The 26786-nt window shown below is 32.2% G+C and overlaps 1 protein-coding gene across 10 annotated transcripts in view; it reads left to right on the top strand.

The window, feature by feature from the left end:
* The window catches only part of LOC107446663 (forkhead box protein P1), a 241511-nt gene that overhangs the window by 212245 nt on the left and 2480 nt on the right, over positions 1-26786 (top strand). For 6 of the 10 annotated variants that reach the window (XM_071187439.1, XM_071187441.1, XM_071187442.1 and 3 more), the window contains 7 exons: positions 882-1122; positions 2595-2666; positions 5510-5586; positions 8077-8178; positions 11642-11808; positions 19686-19764; positions 24849-25021. In XM_071187439.1, the coding sequence (XP_071043540.1) occupies positions 882-1122; positions 2595-2666; positions 5510-5586; positions 8077-8178; positions 11642-11808; positions 19686-19764; positions 24849-25021 (911 nt within the window). Of the gene's footprint in view, positions 1-881; positions 1123-2594; positions 2667-5509; positions 5587-8076; positions 8179-11278; positions 11410-11641; positions 11809-19685; positions 19765-24848; positions 25022-26786 lie in introns of all 10 variants that reach the window. The other 4 variants (XM_016061360.3, XM_016061362.3, XM_043043956.2 and 1 more) reach the window with 1 other exon arrangement.

Below are 26786 nucleotides of genomic sequence, written 5' to 3'. Positions count from 1 at the left end.
AAAACTTTATATAAATATAAGTTATAAAATAAGATTTATTAAAACTATTTTAAATGGTATAATAGCGGGGCACCTAAACGTTAATTCCTCAACCCTGAGAGTCACTAATGTTCTGCATATAAAAATGAAACAATAATATAAATTTTAAAGAACAAATATTAAGTTGTTCAAAATGAGGACAGGCTGTACTTTGTGCTACGTAGACTAAAGTAAGAAACAACGTAAATAAAGCACAAATAAAGTACAGAAATGGACATACTATAGTTTCGGCTCTATAAACAGGAAGCTCACTTGATTTCTAAAAGCTGTATTTGTTGTTTAGACACTGAGGAAGGTTTGTGTTTATAGAACCAAAACAATAGTATGTCCATTTCTGCACTTTTTTTGTGCTTTATTTACGTTGTTTCTTGCTCTAGATTAAGTTGTTGGTTTTCAGGAATGAAATTTTTAAAAGAAATCATATTCATTTTAATAAAATAGCAAAAATATAGAGTGTTCTATTTATTTTCCTAGGGACCCCTAGGAAGATAATTTTTAAAAGACACAGCAAAATATTTAACTTAGGGCCAAATAAAATATAACAACGAATATTTCTGTAGAAGATCAAGCAAGAAAGTTTATATGTAGGACTTCCTGACCTTTAACCCTCACTCACTTTCAGACTAAAAAGTGGCCAAATATTATTATTACTTAGGGATTTGGGATTGAAAAAGGAGGCAGGGAATTGAAAAATACTGACGAAATCAACCATTCAATGAAATCAAGCATTTCGTATCATTCACCTTCTTTTTCAATATTTTAAATCACATAATTAATATCACTTAAATTGTAAGATGCTTATATTTTAAAGTTTTCTTACTTGCTGCTAAAATCTTTTATAGGGTAACTTAAATAACAAAAATTCAGGTAATTTGAAGTTTCCAACCTCCAAAGCAGTTCATCCACCTCATCCGTTAAATCTACTTCCTTCATGTAATCAAGTTCCTTTATCAATGTCATCATCTTTACTAAACATTCCATCAAGACTTCTTCCATCACTTAATCAACCTTTACTCCCACCTCCACCCTCTGGACCTATGCGTAGGAGGCTCAGTGATAAAGGCTATCATCATTCCATACCTGGTATGCAATACTTTCCTTTCATTTATTTCTATATTTTTATTGGAGCAAAATAGTAATAAGACATATTTTTTCCAAAATTGAAATTTATACATCAAACTCTACCTTAGCTTAGTACTGAAATTTGCATTAGATAACATCACTATCCACAAAAATATCATATTTCCTACTTGGAATTCGTGTTTTGAACCAAAAACGCTGTTCGGAACAACTTGAAAATATGATTCGTTATCATTATATTGCTTCAAGTCTTTCATACATAATATGAAGTTATGAATAGAATTCAAACATTTTAATGATGCGATTGCTGTTTTATTTTGTTTGCTTCAAACTATTTTAATTCTAATTAGCTGTTCTAAAACTGGTTATATATGCAAATTAATGTTCACGCTAAATCTCCAACATGATTAAAAAACAGTCCTTAACGAGCAAAAGTTCTCCAAACCTCTTCCAATTTTTATGTTCTTACTGTGTCCAAAAAAGCTCCTAACTCGAAGAAATTTCCTTCCCCTAACTTTAACTGAGTACAAAATACTCAGTTAAATCAAAGGAATTTTAAAAATTCATGAAGATTAACATAGTTTAATTTTCTTAGTTTGTACGTTTGATCACAAGCTCTATAAATTAGCTTGTGATCAAATATGCTCTTGGATGAGCTCAAACCAAGCATTTGCCTTCCATCACAGGTTTGAATCCCGGTGTAGGCTATCAATTCATATGCCACTCTCGCTCAACACAAGGCTGACGAAATTTTCAGAGGTAGAGTCTCCTTGCTGTCAAGCTAACCTTGGAAAGTATTCGTATTTTGCCTCCAAATATAAAGCAAAAAAAATCCTCCGCAAAGGCCAATTTGTCGCAATGCTTGATGTAGAAAATCGCATGTCTTCTGGATTGGACTTAAAATTACATGGCTACGTAGTTGAACATTGCTATAGTCGCAAAACTGATGTGGATCGACTTTTTAACGCCAGTGATAAACTGAACATGTTGCTTGTTTTCGTAGTTACAGTCCACGGATGCTCACTGAGTAGCCACCTAATGACGTTTTCTGAATTTTAAGTTAAAGTTAACAGCGGAGAACTTAGAGAGAACATGTATAAATATTTTGAAAACATTTCATCTTATAAGTTTAATGGTGTGCTAGTCAGCTGTAAGAATAGAACTTTATTTTCTCAAATATTTAAATAAAGCTATTTTAAGTAGTTAAAGATGTTTTACAATGAGATTCCTGATATTTCTTTTCATTTTAACGCTTATTATGATTTACACAACTCTGTTAATATGATAAAATTTACATGAGAGCAATGTTTCTTTTCTTAGGTTTAATTGTTCATGAAATATATTTTTAAGATTCAAGACTCGTTATAACGCGTTTGAGATAAAAAGAAGTTTTAATTCCACTTAAGAGTTTACTTATGAATGCTTTTTGAAACTTATTTTATGTCTGACTTATTTTATATTTTGTTTTTGCTCAGAATCTCATGGATTTCCAGAAATTCCGGTTCGTCGAAGGGCAGCTGAACGAGTAAATTTGGATATAACTGAAGGTAATCTCATTGCGATTAAAAATGTCACTATATTTATTTTTCTTAATATAAAAAAACTATTGTCTATTTAATAAATTTAGTTAAATATATTCGTATATTATACACAGGTTAATAAGAAATAACTTGGACATAATTTAAAATAAAATATTTTTATCTACTGAAACAATTTTTTATGCTAATGTTCTGATCCAAAGATATGTATGAAATAAAAGTTAGCTGTGTTATCTAGCACTTACAGCTAAAGGATAATGCACGGCATATTTTCTTACAGCACAGGAATGATTCACCAGGCTTGATTAATCCAATGGTTAAAGCAACGCATACAAATTGAGTAAAACACAAATAAAGATACAGAAATGAATATACTTCAGTTCTGTACACATGAACCTTCCTCAGTGTGTAAATTCAAAATGACAGAAGAAAAGTAACGAGGCAAACACGTTGCAATAAGGTTCTTCTATTCTTATTGCGATGTGCTTATAACACAAAACTACACGAAAATACACAATAACACAAAAATACAAAATAACACAAAAATACACGAAATTAACTGTTCCAATATTCTTCTTTAGAATGTAAAAAAAAAACTTTTTCTCATTATTTTGATGCTAGTTATTATAACATCAAGTGACAGATATATTTTCCATTTTAATTTTGTAATTAAAAATCAACTCCGACCTAAATATTATTTTAAGATAACAGTTGAATTTCAGCAAATGCTTTTATTGTTCCTTAACAAAATTTAGTATTTTTAAACACTGTAAATATTTATTTATTTTCAGATATAGTTTATTTATTTTCAAAAAATAATAAATTGTCTATTTTCAAATGTAAGGTGAGAGACAACTTATATTTAGTTCACTTTTAAATACGGAACAGTAAAATTGTTTTTTTCCTGTTTTGTCTGACTTTTGAAAACATTAATAACTGTCAGTATTAATAAATTGTCAGCTTTAATAACTTGTCAGCATTAATAATTGGAAGCGTGTACTGCAAGTTTTAAAATAAGATAGAAATAATTTAATCAGGTGCAATTCATTTTCAGAAACTTTTCAAGAAATAAAAAAAAAAAACTTTTAAATTTTGGTACATGTTTTAGTTGATGGTCGAGGTTCAATATTTTCTAACACTGTTTTCATTATTTAAAACATGTAAAATTTTGAACAAATAAATAAATAAATAAATAAATTCGAACGTGCTTACTTTTACACAAACTAATTCCGTAAGAAGTTTTAATGAAAAAAATTAATTAGGTTTAATTTTTCGTTTGGGTGTGTTAGGTGGGAAAAAAGAAATGAATATATATATATATATATNTACGAGGGCGTTTCGAAAAGTAAAGTTACAATGGATCGCATTCCTTAAAACAAAAACATTTACTTAGAAAGCGTCAGTTACATCTTATTAACTCGATTATTTATTATTTTTCGACATAATCACCCCCGTTATCCAAACATTTGTAAAGTCCGTGCACAAGGTTTTGTATCCCACAGTCATAGAAGGTTACCGCCTGTTGTCGGAACCACATTTCAACTTCATCTTTGATCTCATCATCGTCGTGGAATGATTTTCCACCAAGATGTGACTTTAGGTGAAGGAATAAATGGAAGTCGCTGGGCGCAAGGTCCGGGCTGTATGGCGGATGGTCCAATACTTGCCATTTGAATTGTTTGAGTAGTGCTTTGGTTACGAGAGCTGTGTGAGGCCGCGCGTTGTCATGAAGCAAGCGGACTCCATTTGTCAGCATTCCCCTGCGTTTGTTTTGAATTGCCCTTCGAAGACGTTTCAAAGTCTGGCAATATGCAGCAGCATTAATTGTCGTTCCGTGAGGCATAAATTCCAACAGAAGAATGCCTTGTCTGTCCCAAAAAACAGAAGCCATGATTTTTTTCGTTGAAATCGAAGTTTTGAATTTTTTGGCTTTGGGTGAATTCGAATGGCGCCATTGCATTGATTGTTGCTTGGATTCAGGTGCATGGTGATAAACCCACGTCTCATCACCTGTCACAATGTGATCAAGGAACTCATCACCTGCTTCTGCATAGCGTGTGAGGAAGTCGAGTGCAAAGCCCATCCTGTTCTTTTTGTGTTCTTCTGTTAAAATTTTTGGAACCCACCTCGCACACAATTTCCTGTACCCTAACTTGACAGTCACAACTTCATAAAGAGTTGTCATTGACACTTCTGGTATGATCTGATGCAATTCTTTCAATTTAAGACGTCTATTCGCACGAATTGCTTCCTCCGTTCTCTGAAGAAGGACATCACAGATGGCCGACCTGTTCTTTGTTCGTCATGAATATCGGTCCTACCTTCAGAGAAATGACGACACCACTTCGTTACATTTTGTCTATTCATAACGTTGTCATAAACAGAAACAATTTCTTTGTGAATATCCGCTGGTCTCTGACCTTTTGCATGAAGAAAGAGTATGACGGAGCGCACTTCGCATTTGGCGAGATTCTGAATCGCCGCAGCCATTTTAAACACAACCTACTCCAACCAGAATCAACGTTGAAATGCCGAACGACCGCGAGGAGAAAGCTAACGGTTCAAGGTTAAAACCTGTGTTGCCAACTTGCTCGCCAAAACTTATCTTTTCCTCTGGCGTAGGGTGTATATATATATATATAAATAAATAAATAAAATTTTTAATTTTTTTCAAAAATAAAAAGTATAAAAAATTAGAGCTCTCCAATGAGGTTAAAAATTGGACTTAAGATTTATAAAAGTCCTAAAAAAATTTGATTTTGAACCAAATTGTTTTAGTTCTTCCTTTATAAAAATATTGTGCATTTTTATTTATAAAATTACATATCTTCTAATAATAATGTTCTTTTTAGAAATAACAAGGAATCGGGAATTTTATAAAAATGCAGATGTCCGTCCTCCCTTTACTTACGCTTCACTCATAAGACAAGTAAGTATGTCCAATGACTTGATATTTAGTCTGTTCTTGTGTAAATAGGAAAAAACACAGATTACAGAAATAGGTAAAAAGAAAAAAAAATTTAAATATGGAGATTTAGGGCTATCATGAACCATTCCCCATGTATGTTTTGAACAAACAATGCATGTTTGTGACATAGATTCTTTAAACTGTGCTTGCTAAGTAACTTCAGAACATAGGTTAGATGAATATTCTCTTAAGTTTAGCCATTCCTCGGTTATGAGCTTTAGCTACCATTTTGAATTTAATCTAGCAGGAGAAATTTATGCATTGAAATCTATACAAGTGAGATATTATCCCCTACGTATTTTTATACTACATCGAATTAGATCAAAACCATGCTAATAGGATTTTTTTTAAACTTTACATTTCTTAAAGGATCACTTGGTCTCAGTTATGCCTCTCTAACTCACCCGATTTTTAGCAAAGCGCTATAGCTCATTCTAATTTTTACAAATACCTTTGATTTCTCTCTCGATTCCTCTACGCCTTATCATCATCACTCAGCCATGGCCAAACAGCTAACCCCATTTTCAGGGCTCTATCGCTTATAGACCTGGTAGGAATGCCTCGTAATTTTGACCCTGGTCAGAAGACGTGGACAGCGCCTGAGCTGGTACCACTCTCTCTGTACTTTCCCACCACAACCAACTACGCCAAATCATCCATGGTCATAGCCTTGCTTGTTTATCAGGGGGTGGGGTTTATCCAAAGCCCGTCTCACATGAAATTTTTTTTTCAAATACATAGCCATTCCATCTCCACATTATTATTTTTTTAAATTTCCTGGTTTTTGATTGCACACATTAAGCAGTGTTTCATTTTTCACTTTATCAACACATTTTATATTTAAAATTTTACGGAGTCATTTATTTGTATTTTTTTTAATTTTATTGATGATTGTGTTCTCACACTTTCAAGTGATACCTCCATACAAAAGTATAGATTTAACTTAACTAAATATTTTGATTCTTATATGATTTGAGACGTTTCTGCTACATCATAACTTATAATTTAAAATTTAGTAGTAATTAAAGTTTTAAATACAAAAAGTTCAATTTTCTACTTGTGTTTATTTACGACGTTTGATATAGCTATTTAGACAAGTTAAACAAATCCAAAATGGCCGATAAAGCTCACTTTGAGGATGGAGTAAACTTTAAATATACATGTAAGACGTGAACCTCAATTTTTAAAAGAATTTTTCGGATTCAGTGATTCCGATTTAAGTGACTTATTCTTTTTCGAACAAAAACTACATCTTACTATTTTCACTTCATAATTTCTACCTCTAACGGTTCTAAAACATTTTTCACAAACCTTCAACCTATGTTTATCCGCAATCCTTTAACCTGTGTTTGCTCAAAACCACGTTTTTCGTCTAGCAGACACCTTAATATTCTTTGATCTAATGATCTGATTTTCATGTACTAGTACTCTATCTTAATAGTTTGATGGACTAGTGTTAAATATGCTAATTAATCAGTGCACTCGACATTTTAATTATGAAATCAGACGCAAGGCTGTAAATTTTCTGAGTAAACTAACATTTCTACGATGGATTTGGATTCTTAACCCTCAAGATATGAGGGGGAACCACGATCTTGAAAAAATGGTTCCAACAGTTCAGGCAGGTGAAAGTTTGATTTCCTTAATGTTAATTTCACCTTTTCGTTCTCAAATGTTGCTCCAAATGGTAGATATTTTGAAAGCATTGATTCATAGATTTTCTATTAGTAGCGATATTTGTTGGAAAAAATTTGTAACTAGTTTTGAAATTAAATGAAAACAAAAATATTTGGTTTACTAAGCAAAGAGCAGCAAACGATTCCTTTCTATATCCCACCGTTTTTATTTAAATGATTTTTCAAATCATTGATTATTTTTATGATACTCAGTACGGTAAATTAAATCGCAGCATTATATCCAATTATTATTTTTATAAAAAAATAAATAAGTAAAATATTGAAAAATACAAAAATATATCGATGCTTACCAACTTTCACTAAATTTATGTTGTACGTCCGAAAACAGAATTAATATGTAAAATTCAGTATTTTTTTTTTTTTTTTTTTTTTTTTTGGTTAATGGCGGGCCCATCGACCTCAGAAATGCCGGAATTGCTACTCTTTTATCGTTACCCAGTGAGTACCAATGGCTAAGCCACGGCGGTGGTGTAGCGTCGCCCACGTCATACAACCACAAACCCGTTTATAGGGTGGGACACATGCACACAATCACACAGAAGAAAGGACGAGAGATAGAAAGAAACATACATGCACTGAGCGGGATTCGAACCCGCAACCATCGGCTCCGCAGTCAGGCACGCTAACCACTCAGCCACCTGGTCGGCGATTTCAATATAATTTATTGATTTCAATATCACAATTGTTAGATTGTCTCTTAGAACAATTTTATTAGTATTTTGTTTTATTTATTCTCATAATTTATTTATTTTAGGCCATTATTGAATCTCCAGAAAGGCAGCTAACTTTAAATGAAATATACAACTGGTTTCAAAACACATTTTGTTATTTCCGAAGAAATGCAGCTACGTGGAAGGTGAAATAGCATTTTCTATACTCATTTAAACATCTTATTACATTTCAACAGTTACGTAACAAATTTATCCATATTTGTACAAAAAATAATAATCTAAACCCGCTTGTAATTGCATATATTACTATTATTCCCCGACATAAAGGCTATGAATTTAAATATATTACAGTATTGCGTTTAGTTTTTTGACTAAAAATTGCAGGTGAATTCTTTCTGTCTTTGGATTTCAGATTTTAAGTTTTAAATAGTATAGATACGAGATTTTAAAAGTTTGTTTGAGTTTTCCCATTAAATCTTATTCATCAAAATTAAATTATTGGCATATTACTATTGAACTGTAAAATTATCCGCAACTATCATAGTTATGTAGAAAAATAAACAAATGTTCAATCTGTATAAGTACTATACAAAATAGATGGGTTTTTATATTTATGAAAAGCTAAGAAACGTCACTTTTTAGATTGCCTTCCTATAATGAAATTTTCTGAATGTTTTGTCGAATGAATGCTTGCTCAATTTTTATTTAGATACGACAAAAAAGCATGGACGAAAAAATTCTTAAGAGTTTTGTAAATTTTAAAATATGTTAAATAAATAGAGGAAGCGGATTCCATACAATTAGCAAGCAGTGTTTCCAAAAGTCTATGGTGAGCTCTCCTATTTTTCCAAAAATCGATGTTTAAGAAGTAACTGTACTGATCAAAATTTCCAATTAATACTTTAAAAAAGTATAAATTTCTTACAGTTCAAGTGAAAAATATGTGTAATTCTCAGTCAATAGATAAGAAGAAAATAGTCTTGAAGAAATTGATTAATCGTGCCTAAAACTATTTCATTGTTTCTTCTTCCGGTAAAACTTTTTTGAGTACATTTATACTAAATACTCCTTAAATCGTCAGATTTTTGTTGTAAAGTTCTAATTGATAATTATTAACTGAAGGAATGTGAAAAAAATGAGAGAACATGTTGGCACGTACACTGTTTGAAAAAATCTTAATGTTAATCCGTTAATGGATGATAGCAGACAATTGAGGTTTAATTGTTCTGTTTGCACAGCTAAAAATAATATTGTTTATGCTGTTATGCATTCATAATAAAAGAAGAAGCAGTAATTGCAAGGATTTTTCAGAAGTTCCAAAAGGGAACATTTATATATTTCTTGAAAATTTGGTTCGGTTAAACAATTATTTTTTTCATAAGCAATGCCTCTTAAATTAATGGATATTTTTTCTACAGTAGAGAACCTGTTGCTGTTATACTGTTTTGTTAAAACGAAAAACATTAATAAAATATTGTAAATTTATTTCGTCAGAACCTTAAAGAAAAGCCAAAGCCTTGAAATGAACCGCGATTGCTTTATTAAGAGCACTGAACTTTTCACTGTTCATTACTGGAGTTCGACACCAGGAAGCGTCTTGAAGCAAATTTTTTTAAAGACACCTTTTCACAAAAAAACTTGGTTTATCGTCTCACTGAGAAATTGGTCTGAAGAATACCTTTGATTTAGTTCAACTACCATAGTTCTTCTAAGTGTACCTCTACATTGGTACAAGTTCACACCATATTATGTAGCTAAATTGACACCCAATAGTAGAGAAACGTTGAAGAATATCTTTAACAATGTAAAGCTCCGAATAAAAAAAAAATAATTATTGCTTACCTAATTATCCCCTTTAATGGAACAAGCATCATTTTTATGATAATGCCATAATTTACTTATGGTTTGAAAAAGAAATGGCTAAGAGAGCGCAAAAAATTTCCTAATGTCTGATGCTTATATTTCAATAAAAGTATGTTCGATTTAGCAACAAAATACAGCAAAAAAACTCAGAAATAGACAATAATTTGCAAGGACACATGCATGAAAAATTTCTACAAATGCTACTAATCCTCGCTGATTTTTTAATCATACCATTCGAATATAATGGTTTGTATCATTTATTATTTTGTTTCAAATGTATACTGTTGTTATAAATGTTGACATTTACAAAAGTCATCCATAATAACCGCCTATCACATATATTTTTGGAAATCTTTAAGAAAAAATTTTTAAAAAAATAATTATATATATATATAGATGAAGCATTGATTTTATGCTTAATTTATACAAGAAGATTCTAAAAATATGTATGTTAAGTGTGTAGACATTATTGAATATCCTATTTTTTATTCATAACATTATTGACAGCCCATTTTTTTCATTACTACGTATCCAACTTCCACACTGCAGAAACATATATAATACACAATGAAAATTGGAATAACTTAGAGTTTTTTGTGTTCATTTTTTTCCCCGAAAAAAATAAGGAATATTCTAAGTAACACAAAAACTTCGTAATACATTTTACGAACAAAAATTCCTGTTTATTACTTAGCCAATCCATTTCAACCTTTTAAACCTGAAAAACTAGTATTTTATCAAGATTAGTATAAACTTAATTCTCGCAGGTGTATGTGACTGGTCGTAAATTTAGGAAATAAATCGAAGTTTAAAATATGGGCATTAAAGTTCAATTAGTATAACTTTCTTAAAAACTATCGCGGTTCACAATTCTTTTTTTCTTCTTATTTTGCGACGAAGAACCTTTCTTACGATCAAGAAGTACTTTAATTCTTCAAATTTTTAAAATTTAGTCAATGAAAAAATTATTTGTTTTTAATAACGGTTATCGTAAAATACCTGTATCCACAAATGTCACCCGTTTTCTTAAGCACTACGATCTCAAACATTTGCTAAGTTATTTTGTCATCACCCTGTATGTAAGATAGTCACGAATCTTCAAATTATTTTCATTTAAGTGTATCATGCCCAATTATTTAGTAAAACATGAGTTAAATTATTCGTTATTTTTTAATTCTAATGCCTATTATTGAGAAAAAAAGTAATAAAAGTAACAGGGTTATTTTTAATCTACACTTTTGAAGAAAATGTTTCGTGCGAATCTTCGATCTAATTGGGTGTTTTGCTACCAATAACATTTAATAGCCACCTAAAACAGTTCGCTCAGAGGAAGTGACAGCAATCGAAAGACATAAACAAAACAAATTACTATATGTAAGTAGTGTAGTCCACATTGTAAAAGTAGCTGTCTCTTATTGTTAGAATGCGGTTCGACACAACCTCAGCTTGCACAAATGTTTTATGCGAGTAGAGAATATAAAAGGGGCAGTGTGGACAGTGGATGAAATAGAATTCTACAAGCGCAGACCGCAAAGGTTACAAGAGAGAATTGGGTATGTTTATGTGTACAGTGACCAATGTATATGTTTGTGTGTCATTCTTGCACTATCAATAACATTCTGTTTTTCTCTCTCTCTCCCTATCACATCACTTCCTTCCCTTCAATCCTTTATTTTTATGTTGGCTGCCTTTATTTTTCCCAATCCTTTTTCCTGCATTTGTGTTTATTGCATCCTCACCAACTGAATGGACCACCCTACCTTCCCCACACATTCTTTTGCACAGAATGCAATACGCACCAATCTGTCCCTCCATAAGTGTTTTGTGCGGTATGAGGATGACTTTGGCTCGTTCTGGATGGTAGATGACTGTGAATTTGTCAACAGGCGTCATTTGAGTCGTGGACGGCCCAGAAAGTTTCCGGAAACGAACGAGCATTTTCCTGTTTCACAGTAAGCTTGCTTTCTTCCTCTTTTGCTCTATTCCTTTTTTCTGTCTGCACCTTTATGTATCTGTATTGTCCATAAAAGGTAATTAATGTTTACATGTTAATATATTTGTTAAAGATGGTTATGTATCGCTACTATATAAGCTTTAATTAGTTAACCCATAAATGGTATCATATTTACAATCTAAAATGTATGGAAAAGAAACATGCAAACCTGCCTATCTCGAAACGTTTTGACTGTATAAACCAGTGTGAAAAATTAATAAAATATAAATAGCTTCTTGCGTTACGCTAGAACTCCTGAAGCTAAAATAATTACTTCAAAAAGGTTCCTTTGGTGTGAGCAACACAAATGAATAAAAAATTATTATAAAAGTAATTGAAAACAGTAACCTAGGGCATCATTTCGACTTCACAGTCCTTCATTCGTACGATATAAAAATAATCAATAAAAGTAGTTCATTTCCTATATTCGTATAAATTTTCACATGTTGTGTTGGGATCATATTTTTTTTTAATTCTTTTTTTTATACACTGGTAGACAAAATTAAGAGATGGAAGACATTTTCCCAAACATCTCAAAAAATACTGAATATAAATAAATGAAATTTGGTATGGATATAGCTTATTCCATGATAATAAAGTATGCAAAACAAAAATGAAAGTGCCATTCACTGGCAAGACCTATTGCCAATAAATCCAATGTAGTCTGAACTTAAGGATAAAAGATGACAATAAAAGTGAGGCTTGTACAGTGTGCGTTGCCACTAGTATGAAATATGGTCACCCCTGACAGACAGACAGCATGCACATCGAGTATGCATGCTGTTAATAAGGGAGTTAATGAGGACTCGTGGAAGACCCTCCCATTCTTCCACCAGAGCAATTTTTAACTCCAGAATGGTTCTGGGGGGAGGTTGGCGCATCGCAATAGCTCTTCCAAAAGCATCCCAAGCATGCTCAATAGGATTCAGATCAGGGGATTTGGCTGGCCAATCCATTCGTTGAATATCCTCGCTTTCCAGATACTCATCAACCATGAGAGCCCTATGTGGTCGCGCATTGTCGTTCATAAAAATGAACTCAGAGCAAACAGCGCCCCTGAAAAGACGCACATAGGGCTGTAGGACCTCCTGCCTGTACCTCTGGGCATTCACGGAACCATTGTCAAACGCATGGAGCGATTCGATATTTTCACCCTTCATGTATTTTATCACAAATTGTACCTCTATATGTGAGGCATTCTGATTATGTATCGAATATTTAACTTAAGAGTTATTTTCGATATCCACTTATGAAACAGTCAGAAAGTTCAAAATTTCTATTTCTCTAATCGTTGTTCCAACAGCTTCTGTTTTAATTTACCTCATCTGCTTCAAATCAGGCATTTTTGAACAGTGTTTTTCCACATCATTTGAGGCGTCCGTTTTTGCATAAAATTGTTGCAAAGCTGTTCCTATTCACTACAGCTGTACTCCACCTGATTCCAAAACATGCCGCTGCTTTCGGTTGCTCTGAGAAAGAATTTTTTGTTCCATAACAAAGAAGTTGGTAGTTTAATTAAGATGGTACCATTGAGTATGCCTTTCTTAGTAAAATTTGTGAGTACCAAAACACTTAAAAAATGATAAAATTGTCTCACCAAACTGTTCTAAGAGAAAAAAATTACTGCTCCGAAAGCAGTGAACAATGCTGCTTCAGACTGTATTAAACTCCCAATTATTTAATTGGAATTCAGCGCCCTGAAAAATAATTCACGCGTCTAACAAGAGTGGTCATTAAAACTAAACATAAATCCTGATATCCAAATCTAGTTTAAAAATCTTAAAATGTGAGCTATAATGGCTACGGCTCTGAGTTGTCACTGTAAAGGATTGGAGCTCTATATCCGGTGGTGGATTAAAGTCCGACAAGCTTCAGATCGATAAGTATCAGTAGTCTATACGGAAGTAAAAGTAATAGGCGCGCAATACTGACCATAATATCATCATTGTATAGTTGGTCTCAAAACTGTTGAGTCTTAATCAGTATGACCCCTTTAGCAGAACATTGACTCTTTTGGAAGAACTTTACTTTTATTTCCTGGAATATATTGGAGAGCTATGGAATAGTAGTAGTACTTTATTTACAACGCACTAGAGCAGCACAATGGGATGTTTTATTTTATTTAATAACCGTCGTTGAACAGCGCACCCAATTCTTTGGGATTACGACTACTAATGTTCAACTCCGTAGCCTTGTAATTTTGAACCTAAGCTAGAAGACAAGGGAACGCCTGGATTAAGTATTGAGAGAAATTTGCCTTCGTGGAGCTACAATGGGCTAGTGACGGTGGTCTGGGAAACATCTCTGAAGATGATCCGACGACATACCATCGCAAATTCGTTTCTACACCGAGAGGATGTCTCCCCCACCAGGGTAGCCCCACAACCTGTGAGCGAATCCGAGCACTTTACGGTAGAACAGTTTAACGAGGACCACTACCACACACCCTCGGTCTCTTTGCAGTCTGGTCAAAGTCATCACCCACCCGTTTACTGGCCACTGCCAGTGATGCTTGACTTCGGTGTTCTACTGGGAGTCGCGTCTTACCATTAATCCACTGTAAGACAGCTATAGAATTGAGTAGTGTGATTGGTAATTACTCCAGAGGTTTTTATTTACGAATCTTTGTTTTTACTCATCCCAAAGAGGAATTTGAAAAATGTCATGCATTAAAGTTTCAGACTTGTTACATTCAGGCTCAGGTTCATCCTAACTGACCACATAAATATTTATCTAACACTTCTTTTCAATATAATTTCTTAGATGCCATTCTCACGTTAGAGGACGAGAAAACGACGTTTTTCTTCTATATTTAAAGAAAGCAATCTGAAGTAGAAAGAAATCTCAAATGTTTTAAAGATGAAAGAAAAGCAGACATTCTGAATAAAAACACTTCTTATGTAAAACTAAAGAAGAAAAAAAAATTCTACATTAAAAAAATTTAAATAATTAGATTTATTCATTAGAAATTTGCATGTTCAGATTACGCGAGGGTCGCACTTTTCTAAATCAGGCATCATTTTGCACTTATAAGCGCAATCAAATTTCGCCAATTAATAACTCTCACTCCTTCTCCGGCAATCCCATTTTCAAGCTTTTACTTAACCTTGATCGTCTTCCTGAGTTTCGATTTAAATATATTTAAATATAAATGAGATATACAAAAAAAATTAATAAATGAAAATCATAATGGAAAAAGTTATGAATTATAATGGAGGAAATGAAAAAAATAACTCCTATAGCTTTATTAAACAACATATTTGATGGGTTAAAACAAAAAGAACTTGTATTTGAAATTATTTAACCACAGTTATATAGACATCGTAGCGATTCTTAACCCCTTAACGATCGGTTAATTTTCCAGAAAACGGTCATAAAAGTGCCTATTCTTTTGGTTTTTGTATTTGTATTACGTATTTGATTAGTGCTGACATCTAGTTTAAAATAAGCTATCTACAACTACCTTAAAAATATCCTGGTGCTGCCATCTGGTGAGTAAAATGAGAAATAAAATATTTTCCGGGTAAAAGAAATGATTTAGTTTTATTCTTATCGGCGCGTTACTACTGAACACTCCAGCCCGTCAATATCACGGGAGCGAGAAATAGAGGGCGAAACCTCACCCCGTCATTTTCACGGGAGCGAGAAGGAAGGGGTTAAGGAACTTATTTTACTTAGAAATAAATAAAATGGATTTCTTTTTTACTTTAAATAAACCATTTAACTAGAAATTGACTTTTAATATTCAGAGTCAGCAAGGGTGGGGGAAATGAGCATCTGCCTAGCCCAGCTCTCTATGAGGATTCACGTTGGTGATATTCAAAACATTTTTTTTTAATAATTAAACATTTTCACAAAAAAAAATTGCATGGTATTGATAATTCAGATGATCGGATTATTGATTGATCGGGGCCCTTAAGTGCCAAATTTTTCACAAATGTTTTGTACAAAGAACATGAATATTAAATAATAGTATATTAAATTTGAGGGAAATTAACAAATTAAATTAGAGGCTCAGGGGATAGAGTGTTCGCATTCCAATGAGATGAACCGGGTTCGAATCCCAACGATGGCTGGTCGATACGAATTCCGCATCCGGCTTGCACTGACCACATTGCTGACGTGAAATATCCTCAATGATTGACGGATCATGGGATGGAGTACCCTTGTCATCAGGCTACCCGTGAGAAGTTCTGATGGTCTTTCTCTCCATGTAACGCAAATGCGGGTTAGTTCCATCAAAATGTCCTCCTTTCGAAGGCTCCGTCGTAATACGGAATTATGTTTTTTTGCGAATAACATGCTATTTTTATAATTGCTGTGAGTTAGCAACTAAGGACTGTCAGGTCAAGTTTAGTCTATCTAAAGGCAGCGCTGTCTTCGCTTATTTTGAAAATGGTGCAAAACGTCACTATGAAGAAAAGCCACAGTTTTGTGAAAATGAAAAGCGCTTGTAGTCTAATTTTTTAATTTTTAAAAACTTAGTCCAATGCTGCATTATCTGTGCTCATAAAAATTTACAAAAATTGAGAATATAGCAGTGATTTTGATCACTTTCATCTAGGTTGAAAAATTTCAATTCTAAATTAATAACTTTTAAAATATTTAAGTTGTCTGTTATTTATTGTCTGTTCTTAAGCCTAGATGATTCTGCACTTCAAGATTATATATATAGTTTAAAATCATCAAATTGCTTCTAGTGTAAGGCACTTAAACTATGGATTTTTTCATTTTCCTTGGCGACAGAGCTTCGAAAAACAGCGTTCAGTGGAAGAGCTTTAAATTTAATTGTTGCCACTTTTGGCGAGACATGTCTGCTGTTGGTAAAAAAAAGTACGCGCTGTATTAAATTAGAGCTCTAAAAGATATCTGATTTAGAAAGGCGCGACCAGGTTATCACTTATCTTTGGAGGAATATGCAATTTCTAAACTTACATTTTGCAAGAATACTTTTACTAAAGACAAAAATTAAATGTTTCAGTATGAGAAATTTAATTTTTAATAAAATAAATACGTTTGTCCCATAAACATAGTGTGAAGTAAGTAAGAAAATTTCAAGATGTCATTAAACTTATAAACGAATAGTGTTGTGATAAAAAAAGGGGGGGAATTGAGAACAAGCTTCTTACAGGATTTCAAGTACAATTAAATTCAGATCAGTTCAAGGTACAGTTTGGATTCAGCACTGATGATTGTAGATTCGTCTTACCCTATGTCCCGAAGTGAGCTAGCTGATCGTTAAGACACGGTTCCCAGCAGATCATCAAAGTCAAGCATCACTGACTGCAGTCAGTGTGTGGGTGGGAGACCACTTGGATCAGTCTGCATAGGGACCGAGGACGTGCGGTATTGATCTTCGTTAAACTGTTATACCGTAAAGTGCTCGACTTCGCGTGCAGGTCGTCGGGCTACCGAAGCGAGTGTGCCATCCTCTCTGCAGAGGATCAAAATTGAGATGNCGCGTGCAGGTCGTCGGGTTACCGAAGTGGGGGTGCCATCCCCTCTGCAGAGGATCAAAATTGTGATGGCATGTCTTCGGATCATAATCAGGGGTGTTTCCCAGACCGTCGCCTATAGCCCATCGTGCAGCTCTAGTGTGACGTAAATTAACTACAACAACAACATTCCGACTTACACGTAACTTAGACTTGTGATTTTTCCTTAAGAAAGACACAGGAAACCAACAGAGGTAGGTTCGAGGATCATTTCTATTATTCATTGGGTTGTCAGCTGGTTGTAACAATTTTTCAGCATTCGAACCAAGTTCATCGAAACCACCAGAGATTCGAGATTCCCTTCCGTTATTCGATTATGTCGTAGAATGGTTGTAATAACTTTTTAGAACCTGAATCAAGTTCTTTCTCTCCATAACAAACTTTATTTTATTTAGGATAGTCTTTTTTTTAATGAAAAAAAAACATTATCCTACAAAATACTTATACAAAACAAAAAGCAGAAACAAAACTACATTGAGTTTAAAATTTCTTTTTGTAAGGTAAGGCTATAGTACATTTATAAATTCAGAATTATTTCATCAAAAATTAATTCTATGGTATATATAATTTATATGTAACTGATACAAAAGCTTTTATTATTAGTTGTTTATAAGTATTTTTTTAATTTTGTGTGTATTACTGAGAAGTTCGAGATAGACAGGTTCAGACATTTCCAGCTATTGTTACAGCTAATCTTCCAACAATATTTTGAGTTTAAGACCAAAATAAAATTATTCTTTGAAAACCATGAGATATTTAAATAACAAGCATAAATTTTACTAATTTTTCAACTTTTTCGAAAGAATAAAAAATCTGGTTTGAATTTTTTGCAATCCTTATTATTCTTATTATTACCTGTAATCCTTTCTTGTATTGTATCTACATGTAACACATAGAAATAGTTTCATTTCTAGATTTATTCAAGATTCATCAACATTTAATCTAGCGTTGAAAATCTGATGGGGAGTAACCCACTCACGGCGTAATTTGTTTTATCAAAATAGGCTCAAAAATTACGTATTGTTTGTTACATATTTCAAATCTATATGTATTTTAGAGCCAAAATATCGAAAAAAAATTTGTAAAAGAGATTTTATTTCTTCGATGTAGAATTGGATTTTTTGTATTGCATCTACGTGAAACACATAGAAATAGCTTCATTTCAAGATTTATTCAAGATTCATCAACATTTAATATAGCGTTGAAAATCTGATGAGGAATAACCCACTCACTGCGTAATTTGTTTTATCAAAATAGGCTAAAAAATTACATATTTCTTATTACATATTTCAAATCTATATGTATTTTAGAGCCAAAATATAGAAAAAAAATTTTAAAAGAGATTTTATTTTTTCAATGTAGAATTGGATCATAAAAATGGTTGTTGGAAAATGGAAATCAAAGAATAATCTTTCAAAAACAACATTTTAAAAATTAATCTTGGTAAAATTATGATTTATTTTATGAAGTGCAAAGGTAAAATGTATATACTAATGAAAATATTTACAAAACATTTAATAGAAATAAAATTGCATATGACAAACTTCGAAACAAAGCTCAAGACAACATCTTGTCTCGCAATCTTTGCAGCAAATCCCTCTGACAAGCATCTATAAGTTTTGAAAAGAGTGCGCAAAATGCTGCTTATTTAGTTCGCAGAAATATGGACAACCAGCGCCATCTGTTAATCCTGATCTGAATAAACAATTAAACATTACAGTCAAGTCGAAATGAAACTATGAGTGGGATGGACAGTTAGAAAAAATGCATCTTAGGAAATTGCTAGCTGTGCAAATTTTGCTACTTCTAAATTTACCGTGAAAATCGCAGGATACGGAGTGAGCGAGTTAAAGTTAACGGAATATTATCACGATATTCGGCATACTTTCGAAACATTAAAAGTTTGATTGCTAAAGAAAATGTACAAAACTAAATTCCGTATTACAAAGAGAAATTTTATATTAATAAATAAAATAAAAAATAGAACTCAATATTATTATCTTAGTAAACAGGGTGTTACGAAATGACCTTCCTTGACTATCACAGTTTCAGTTCATCATAGCAATTAAAATTGCTATTGCAGCCAGCTAAACAATATTCATATTCTTTCTTTTCTCGCATTAAAAATTAGTTATCTATTTTGTTTTTATTAAATTATTCGAAAGAACCAAGGTTCATTTCATCAGCATGTGTATTTCATTTTTTTTAACTAACTTTTATTTGGTATTTAATATTTATACAAATTAGCATGCCTTTTAAGTTTTAAATCTAATTTATTGTCGAATTATTTATAATTTTTGCTATTAAGTATTTGTGCACACTTTTATTTTACGGATTACAGGACTCTATCTTTGGGCTTGCAAGATGGCCATAGTCCTACAAACAACAAAGTGTATCCAGATCCTTTAAATACGTCCCAAGTAAGTTGTGAATTTAAACATTTTTTTTTTTAACTGTAGTGTTGATAATAGATTTATTTTCTTAAGTATCCGTTTATGAATCATAAAAATAACTTATAAAAAATCAAGAAAACATTTTTTGTTCTTATTAAAAAATTCCAAAAGAAGGGAAACGTAAAAAGCTTTTTGAATTTTCAAAATTTTCAGCTTTTGGATTATAACTTGTATTTCTGTTTACATATTTCTTTAAAAAAATTTTAACATAACAATCGCCTTAAATTTGTCTGCCGAAGATTTTGTACTCAGTATAAATTCTGTGATTCGTTCAAGGCAATTTTATTGAATTTATTATTATTTTTTATGCTTACGTAATCAAATTGTCGTAAACATAAGTTTCTTTTATTTTATTTTTTTCCTTTACGTTGTGATTGCCAATCTGCTTGGGGAGAAAAATTAACAAATTTTAAATTACTGCCAATGCCTGACTAAATTGATTACTATCAAAATATTAAGATACGTTAAAACTACGATTTCTTTAAAACTTCGTTAAGGCAATTATGTTACCATATTTCCATTTTGCAAACAATTGCCTTTGCTTGAATTTAACAATTATTATTATTATTTTTACATTTTACAATGAACCCCACAGAAGCAAATAGCTTAGAGATAGATATAGATTAGAGAAAAACACGCCGGATTGAAAGTTGAATGTATTTTAAAATTATCAATATTAAGGTTACGTTAGAAACGTACTCGAAGACTGTAAAATTTCATAAGAAAATTGTGACTGTCAAGTAACTTTTAGGTGTCAGCTATATTTTGTTCTTGTCACATGACACTTATAAACATTTCACTCTGCTTTATAACTTTCCAGTTCAAAGGAAACAACACACTCGAAGAGATCAACAAACATTTAAAAAATTGGCGAAAAGAGTACAATATTAAAAAAAAAAAAGGTTTGGAAATCTTAGCTTACAGCTTTGTAATTTATTCTTCTATCTCATACCAATTACAAGACAGAAAAAGCGAGCCGCGATGGCTCAAAGGATAGAGCGTTCCCTTCCATTGAGGTGAACCGGGGTTCGATCCCGGCGATGGCTGATCGATACGAATTCCGCAACTGGCTTGCACCGACCACAGTGCTGACGTGAAATATCCTCAGTGGTAGACGGATAATGGGTTAGAGTCCCCTTGCCGTCAGGCTAACCGTGGGAGGTTCTCGTGATCTTCCTCTCCATGTAACGCAAAGGCGGGTTAGTTCCATCAAAAAGTCCTCCACGAAGGCAAATTTCACCCAATGCTTGAACCAGGAGTTCCCTTGTCTTCTGGATTGGGTTCAAAATTACAAGGCTAAGGAGTTGAACATTAGTTGTCGTAAACCCAAAAATTGGGTCGGCTGTTCAACGATATGAGCTGTTTTCACTAACTACTTTACCTAGATGTAAGCTGATTCACGTTACATAAACATTATTTTTCCGACAATAAGTTATATATAAAATCCTTTTTTTATATAAACTTGTTGTTGAATCCCATTAAAAACTATTTAAAATTCGAGATTAATCANTTCAACGACGGTTATAAATAAGATAGAAAAAGCTAACTTTAAATATAGCAGCTAGACGATATGAGCTGCTTTCACTAACTACTTTAGATGTAAGCTGATTCACTTTACATAAACATTATTTTTCCGACAATAAGTTATATATAAAATCCTTTTTTTATATAAACTTGTTGTTGAATCCCATTAAAAACTATTTAAAATTCGAGATTAATCATTCTATCATGGAATACAAATGCCCTAGATGCTCCCCGAACAAATGCCTTTCAAAGCCAAAAATAAAGATATTTTTTTATTTATTTCCTCATATAGGGGTTGGACAAAATTATAGAAACACTTCGATACTAACACATTTTCTGCTATTTCTCAAAAAATACTTAAAGAATAAGTTTATAAATTTGGAAGTAATTAGATCGTGCAATTTCTCATACATATCAATGAAGTTTAAAGCCTTTTGTGGTTTAAGGGACCGACAATAAATTACAAACAGAAAAAAAAAATGTTTTTTAGCACTCTATGCCATAAAATGCAGTTATAAATTTTTAACTTATTATTGTTATTTTGGTTACTATACGCAATAATTGCACAAAATTTCATAAACCTAGTTGAAGTATTTATGAAAATATGGACTTTTTTTAAAAAAGCAAATTTTTTTTGTCTTACGTTTTTCTCTGTAACTTTGAAAAAATTCAATAAAATTAAACAAACCTTTTGGATCAATTTAAAATTGATTACAGAATTGTTGCTTTAAAATTTGAGAAAAATTCGTAAAAACCTGATCAAGATATGAGAAATTAAAGTAGTTATTTTATACTGCGGATGGGAAGAAAAAAAATTTTAAAAAGTTTAAAGGAATTTTCTAAGTAGTTTTTCTTACTCTTTAAAAGAAAGCTCAAAATAATAAGGGGTTTATCACAAATTGCATTTTGCACTATTAAACATAACAAATGATAATACACTTCTAATAATGGTCCGGACGGACCACAAAATTCGATAGTATTAGGAAATAAAACTTGCGAAAGAAAAGATACTTTTATGGGGGATTATCCCCAACAATGCCGGTGTCATTTTTAATAAATCTTGTTTAATAGTACAAAAGGAAATTTGTAAAAAAAAACTAATCATTTTAAGCTTCAGGGTGCGTAGCCAAATTATTCAACAACAAATAAGCACTTCTCAAGCACTCAAAAAATATTTTTAAGCACTTTAAAAAAATATAATTGGTTGGAAAGTTTTTGACAATTGACGGTTTTACCCTGTTTTAACCATCATGTCAAAAATAATAATAATAATAATAAAAACTTATGGCATTGTTTTTGACAATTGTCAAAAATCATGAAATTTTGAATAATGTAAAACGAATGGCATTTTCATACGCTACGGACTAACAATGACCCGAAATAGATTGGGATTGAATTGACTGAGAAAACGTTGAATAGAACAATGTAAACAATGTCTTTTTGAATAATTCATAGCGAAAATCAACATGGTAAAGGAAAAATTTCATTTTCAAAAAGGGAAAATTAAGCACTTTTTAAAAACACCCAATGAAAAAAACACCTTTAAGGGCTTTTAAAAAACGAAAAGTGAAAATAAGCACCTTTAAGCACTTAAACGCTACACATCCTGAGCTTTCTTTTAAAGAATAAAAAAACTACTTATAAATTTTTTGATATTTTTTTAAGTTGAAAAATACAATTCACTACAAAATTAAGAAGAAAAAATTTTTTTCGCGCATGCTCAGTATAAAATAACTACTTGAATTACTCATATCTCGCGCAGTTTTTAGCGAATTTTTCTCAAATTTAAATGCAATAATTTTGTAATCAATTTCAAATTGATCCAAAAGTTTTATTTAATTTTATGGAATATTTTCGAAATTCTAGCAAAAAAACGTAAGACGAAAAAATTTTTTATAAAAATGTTCTTATCTCCAAAAATATTTAAGCTCTGAATTTATTACTACATTTTGAGGCACAGGGTGTTCAAAAATGTTTTTTTCCGTTTGTAATTTATTGTCGATCCCTCAAACCTTAAAAAGCAAACTTTATTGACATGTATGAGAAACCGCACAATCTAAACACTTCTAAATTTATAAACTGATTCTTTAAGTATTTTTTGAGAATTATCAAAAAATATGTTAGTATCGAAGTGTTTCCATTATTTTGTTCAAGATTCCACCGATTCATTCCGATTTTTTGTATATTATTGTGTATATATATATGCACTGCAGATATTTTGGGCCGGGTTTCATCAAATTTCGCGAAGTTTGTTGGAGATTGATTCGTTGTTAGGGAACAGATCCCTCGTTTTCTTGAATAGGGTTCATAATTCTGTGTACAGTTTACAAAAAGAAACGACACATCTAAATAGCTTTCGATCTAATAATCAGATGTTTATAAACAGATGTTTACTAACATGTAATCTGAATGGTTTCAAGTGTAGCCATTGAATATACTAGGTAGACAATAACGAAGTTAGAAGTAAAACATAAAAATATACATTTTCTGAATGACACCGTTTTTTTTTTTTTTTTTTTTTTTTTTTTTTTTTTTTTNTTTTTTTTTTTGAAAGAATCAGACTTTCAACTCTCAAAAAATGAAGTGTAGCCGCAAACTCATTAGTTTAGTCAACAGTGCCTTCAAAAATGTATTTTAATATCAATTTTACCATTGAACTATTGCAGGGATGGCGAACCAGTGGCACGCGTGCCACTTATGGCACGCTACACAAGATTTTGGGCACGCCACCGATCACAAAGTTGAATATGAAGCATATTAACAATTCAACTAAAATTCACAAAAAAAAGAACAATTAATGCCAAAAAAGCAATTAATAACCACAAAAAAACAAGCGATCAATAAATAACTAGCAAAAAAAATTAACAGTTCTGCTTAAACTAACATCTTACAACCCTAATATAAGTTATTTGTCATCTAATCTACAACAACAGAAGTCACACTGATGTTACTTTACGTTGAATTACGCGTATAACTGAGACATTGCAAAAGTTGAGAGTTGCATTTTTTCGTAGTAAATAAAGAGTTTTGAGTTAATAAAATTTAGTATTATTACTTACCCAATAATCATGAAGTCAAAACTATTTGTCGGCACGACTATGACCACATTAAAATATATTTTAGAAAAAATGGCACGTTGGTGCATAAAGGTTCGCCACCCCTGAACTATTGGGACCATATTTTCTCGATTGCAGCTCTCCTCTTTTTTTCTGAATGACAAATCCGATTTCATTGAAAAAAATATATTTTTATTCCGATAAAGTACGTTTTTGTGTCGCATTTCATAACTTAAAATATAATCTCTACTGTTTAATATTATATATTTAAGGTCTATTTCAAAAATTAGTATATGTAAGGTCTATTTCAAGAACCATTAAGATTGCACTTTTGGACAAGAAATTCTTATTATAAGATCACACGTTGTTAAGAGAAAAAGATTCCGTTAATTATTCTACACACTGTACATTCTGTATAAAATTCCGACAGAATGATTGTTAAGTTGTCATAACTAATAATAACTTTTACAGACTAATTCAGATAAGATGCCGAACTATTCAAGTATTACTTCAATGAATAACAATGTGATACCTCCTTCATGTCGTGGCATCCCAACCACAGGAAATATCACTTCTTGCGCCATAAGCGATGCAGAAAGTTTTGTTTCCAATCTTGTATGTCATGGAGTAGACATAACAAATAGGTAATTTTTAGTTTCATTAAGTTTTAAAACTATTAGCTTACGTAATTACCTTTAAATCTGCACTAAAATATTTTGTAAATTAAAAATTTATTTCACATTCGCAACAATCGAATACGCCATCTGGTGAGAAGACCGGTTGTATAGGAATGTACTGCAATATTTTCCACTTTCTTAATTTTTTTTTTTTATTTAATTGTCAAAAATATATTTTTAAAATTTTCAGGACGCTTCTTTAAGAATTATATTCAATGTAGTTTCCAGTTCCATCCAGTTTCCTAACTCAAAGGTTTTTAATATATTTGAATATCAAGGCAGAAACTAACGTATTTCCTTCTCCTGTGACTCTAAACGCGCTAATGGTGAAAGCAAGCGAAGTGTTGCCATAAATAGAGAGTTCTGCTCTACGCCACCTGTAGCCCATTTTGACCGCCAATTAATCAGGGTTCGTACTGTTCGCTCACCAGGAGTTGCCGCTTGGTTCTGCCTTCGTTACGTGGTGTCCGACGAATTACGCTTCTTTTGGGAGAAGCATGTGAACAATCCCAAGAAAAGTTACCAGTTGGCAAACGTATGACAAAAATAACGATATTAAATATTTAGTAAATTTGATAGAGTCAAGTAATTCTTATTTTTTGTTGTTGTTATAGTTCATTTACGTCGCACTGGAGCTGCACAATGGGATATTGGAGATGGTCTGGGAAATATCCCTGAGGATGATTCGAAGACATGCCATCACAATTTTGATCCTCTGCAGCGGGGATGGCACCCCAGCTTCGGTAGCCCAACGACCTGCACGCGAAGTCGAGCACTTTACGATAGAACAGTTTAACGAGAACCGTGGTGGGTGACCACTTGGATTAGTCTGTGTAGGGACCGCACACACTTGGTCCCTGCACAGACTGATCCAAGTGGTTACCCACCCGCACACTGACAACAGCCAGTGATGCTTGACTTCAGTTATCTACTGGAAACCGTGTCTTAACGATCAGTCCACTGCGGGACTCTTATTTTTTGAAGCCATTTCGCTCACAACATGATCATAGTGTTTTGAAACTCTCCTGAGTAGTATTTCTTGTATACGTGTATTTGTTACCAAGTTTATTATTTGTGTTTAAAAAAAATCGTTATAAGAATCGTTATAAAACACTTCTCACCTTGTCAACTATATACAAAGTTGGAAATTTAAACTTAAATGATAATTTGCTAAATGAACCTAATATATATCGCAGCTCGAACTATATGTTAACTCTAACGTATGATGGTTCACGGCTAGCAATAAGAATAAAAAGCAGTAATAGTAAAAAGAGGCCACATCGGGACAGCCAAAAAAGCAAGCCCTTTCTAAATCTATTAACCATGCCACTTTTTAAACTAACATCTATAAATTACTAAAAAAATGTCACCTCAAACTCATCAGAATGACTTAATAGCTTATGTTAAGTTGAAAAAATTAATAATTTTAAAATACCTTTAAAACTCATTAAACTGACAAGACTTACATAGAAAGATACTAAGTGTAAGATTAAGTTTCTGGAGTCTCTGTCAGAAAATCTTGACACATTTAAAGGTGTTCGACATGGAGATTCTCTCACCTGTTTTCTTCTTAATATTGCACTTGAGATAGTTATTCGTGATTCACATATCAATACCAGTGGTCACATTTTTGCTAGATCAGTACAACTACTTGCATATGCTGATGATGTTTATGTAATTGCTGGCTCCCTTCCCACCCTGAAAGAGGAATTTCTTGACCTTGAGGTGGCTG

The sequence above is a fragment of the Parasteatoda tepidariorum genome, chromosome X1 (genome assembly GCF_043381705.1).
Source record: "Parasteatoda tepidariorum isolate YZ-2023 chromosome X1, CAS_Ptep_4.0, whole genome shotgun sequence".
Lineage (NCBI taxonomy): Eukaryota > Metazoa > Arthropoda > Arachnida > Araneae > Theridiidae > Parasteatoda > Parasteatoda tepidariorum.
This window is presented reverse-complemented; position numbering and strand designations above follow the sequence as displayed.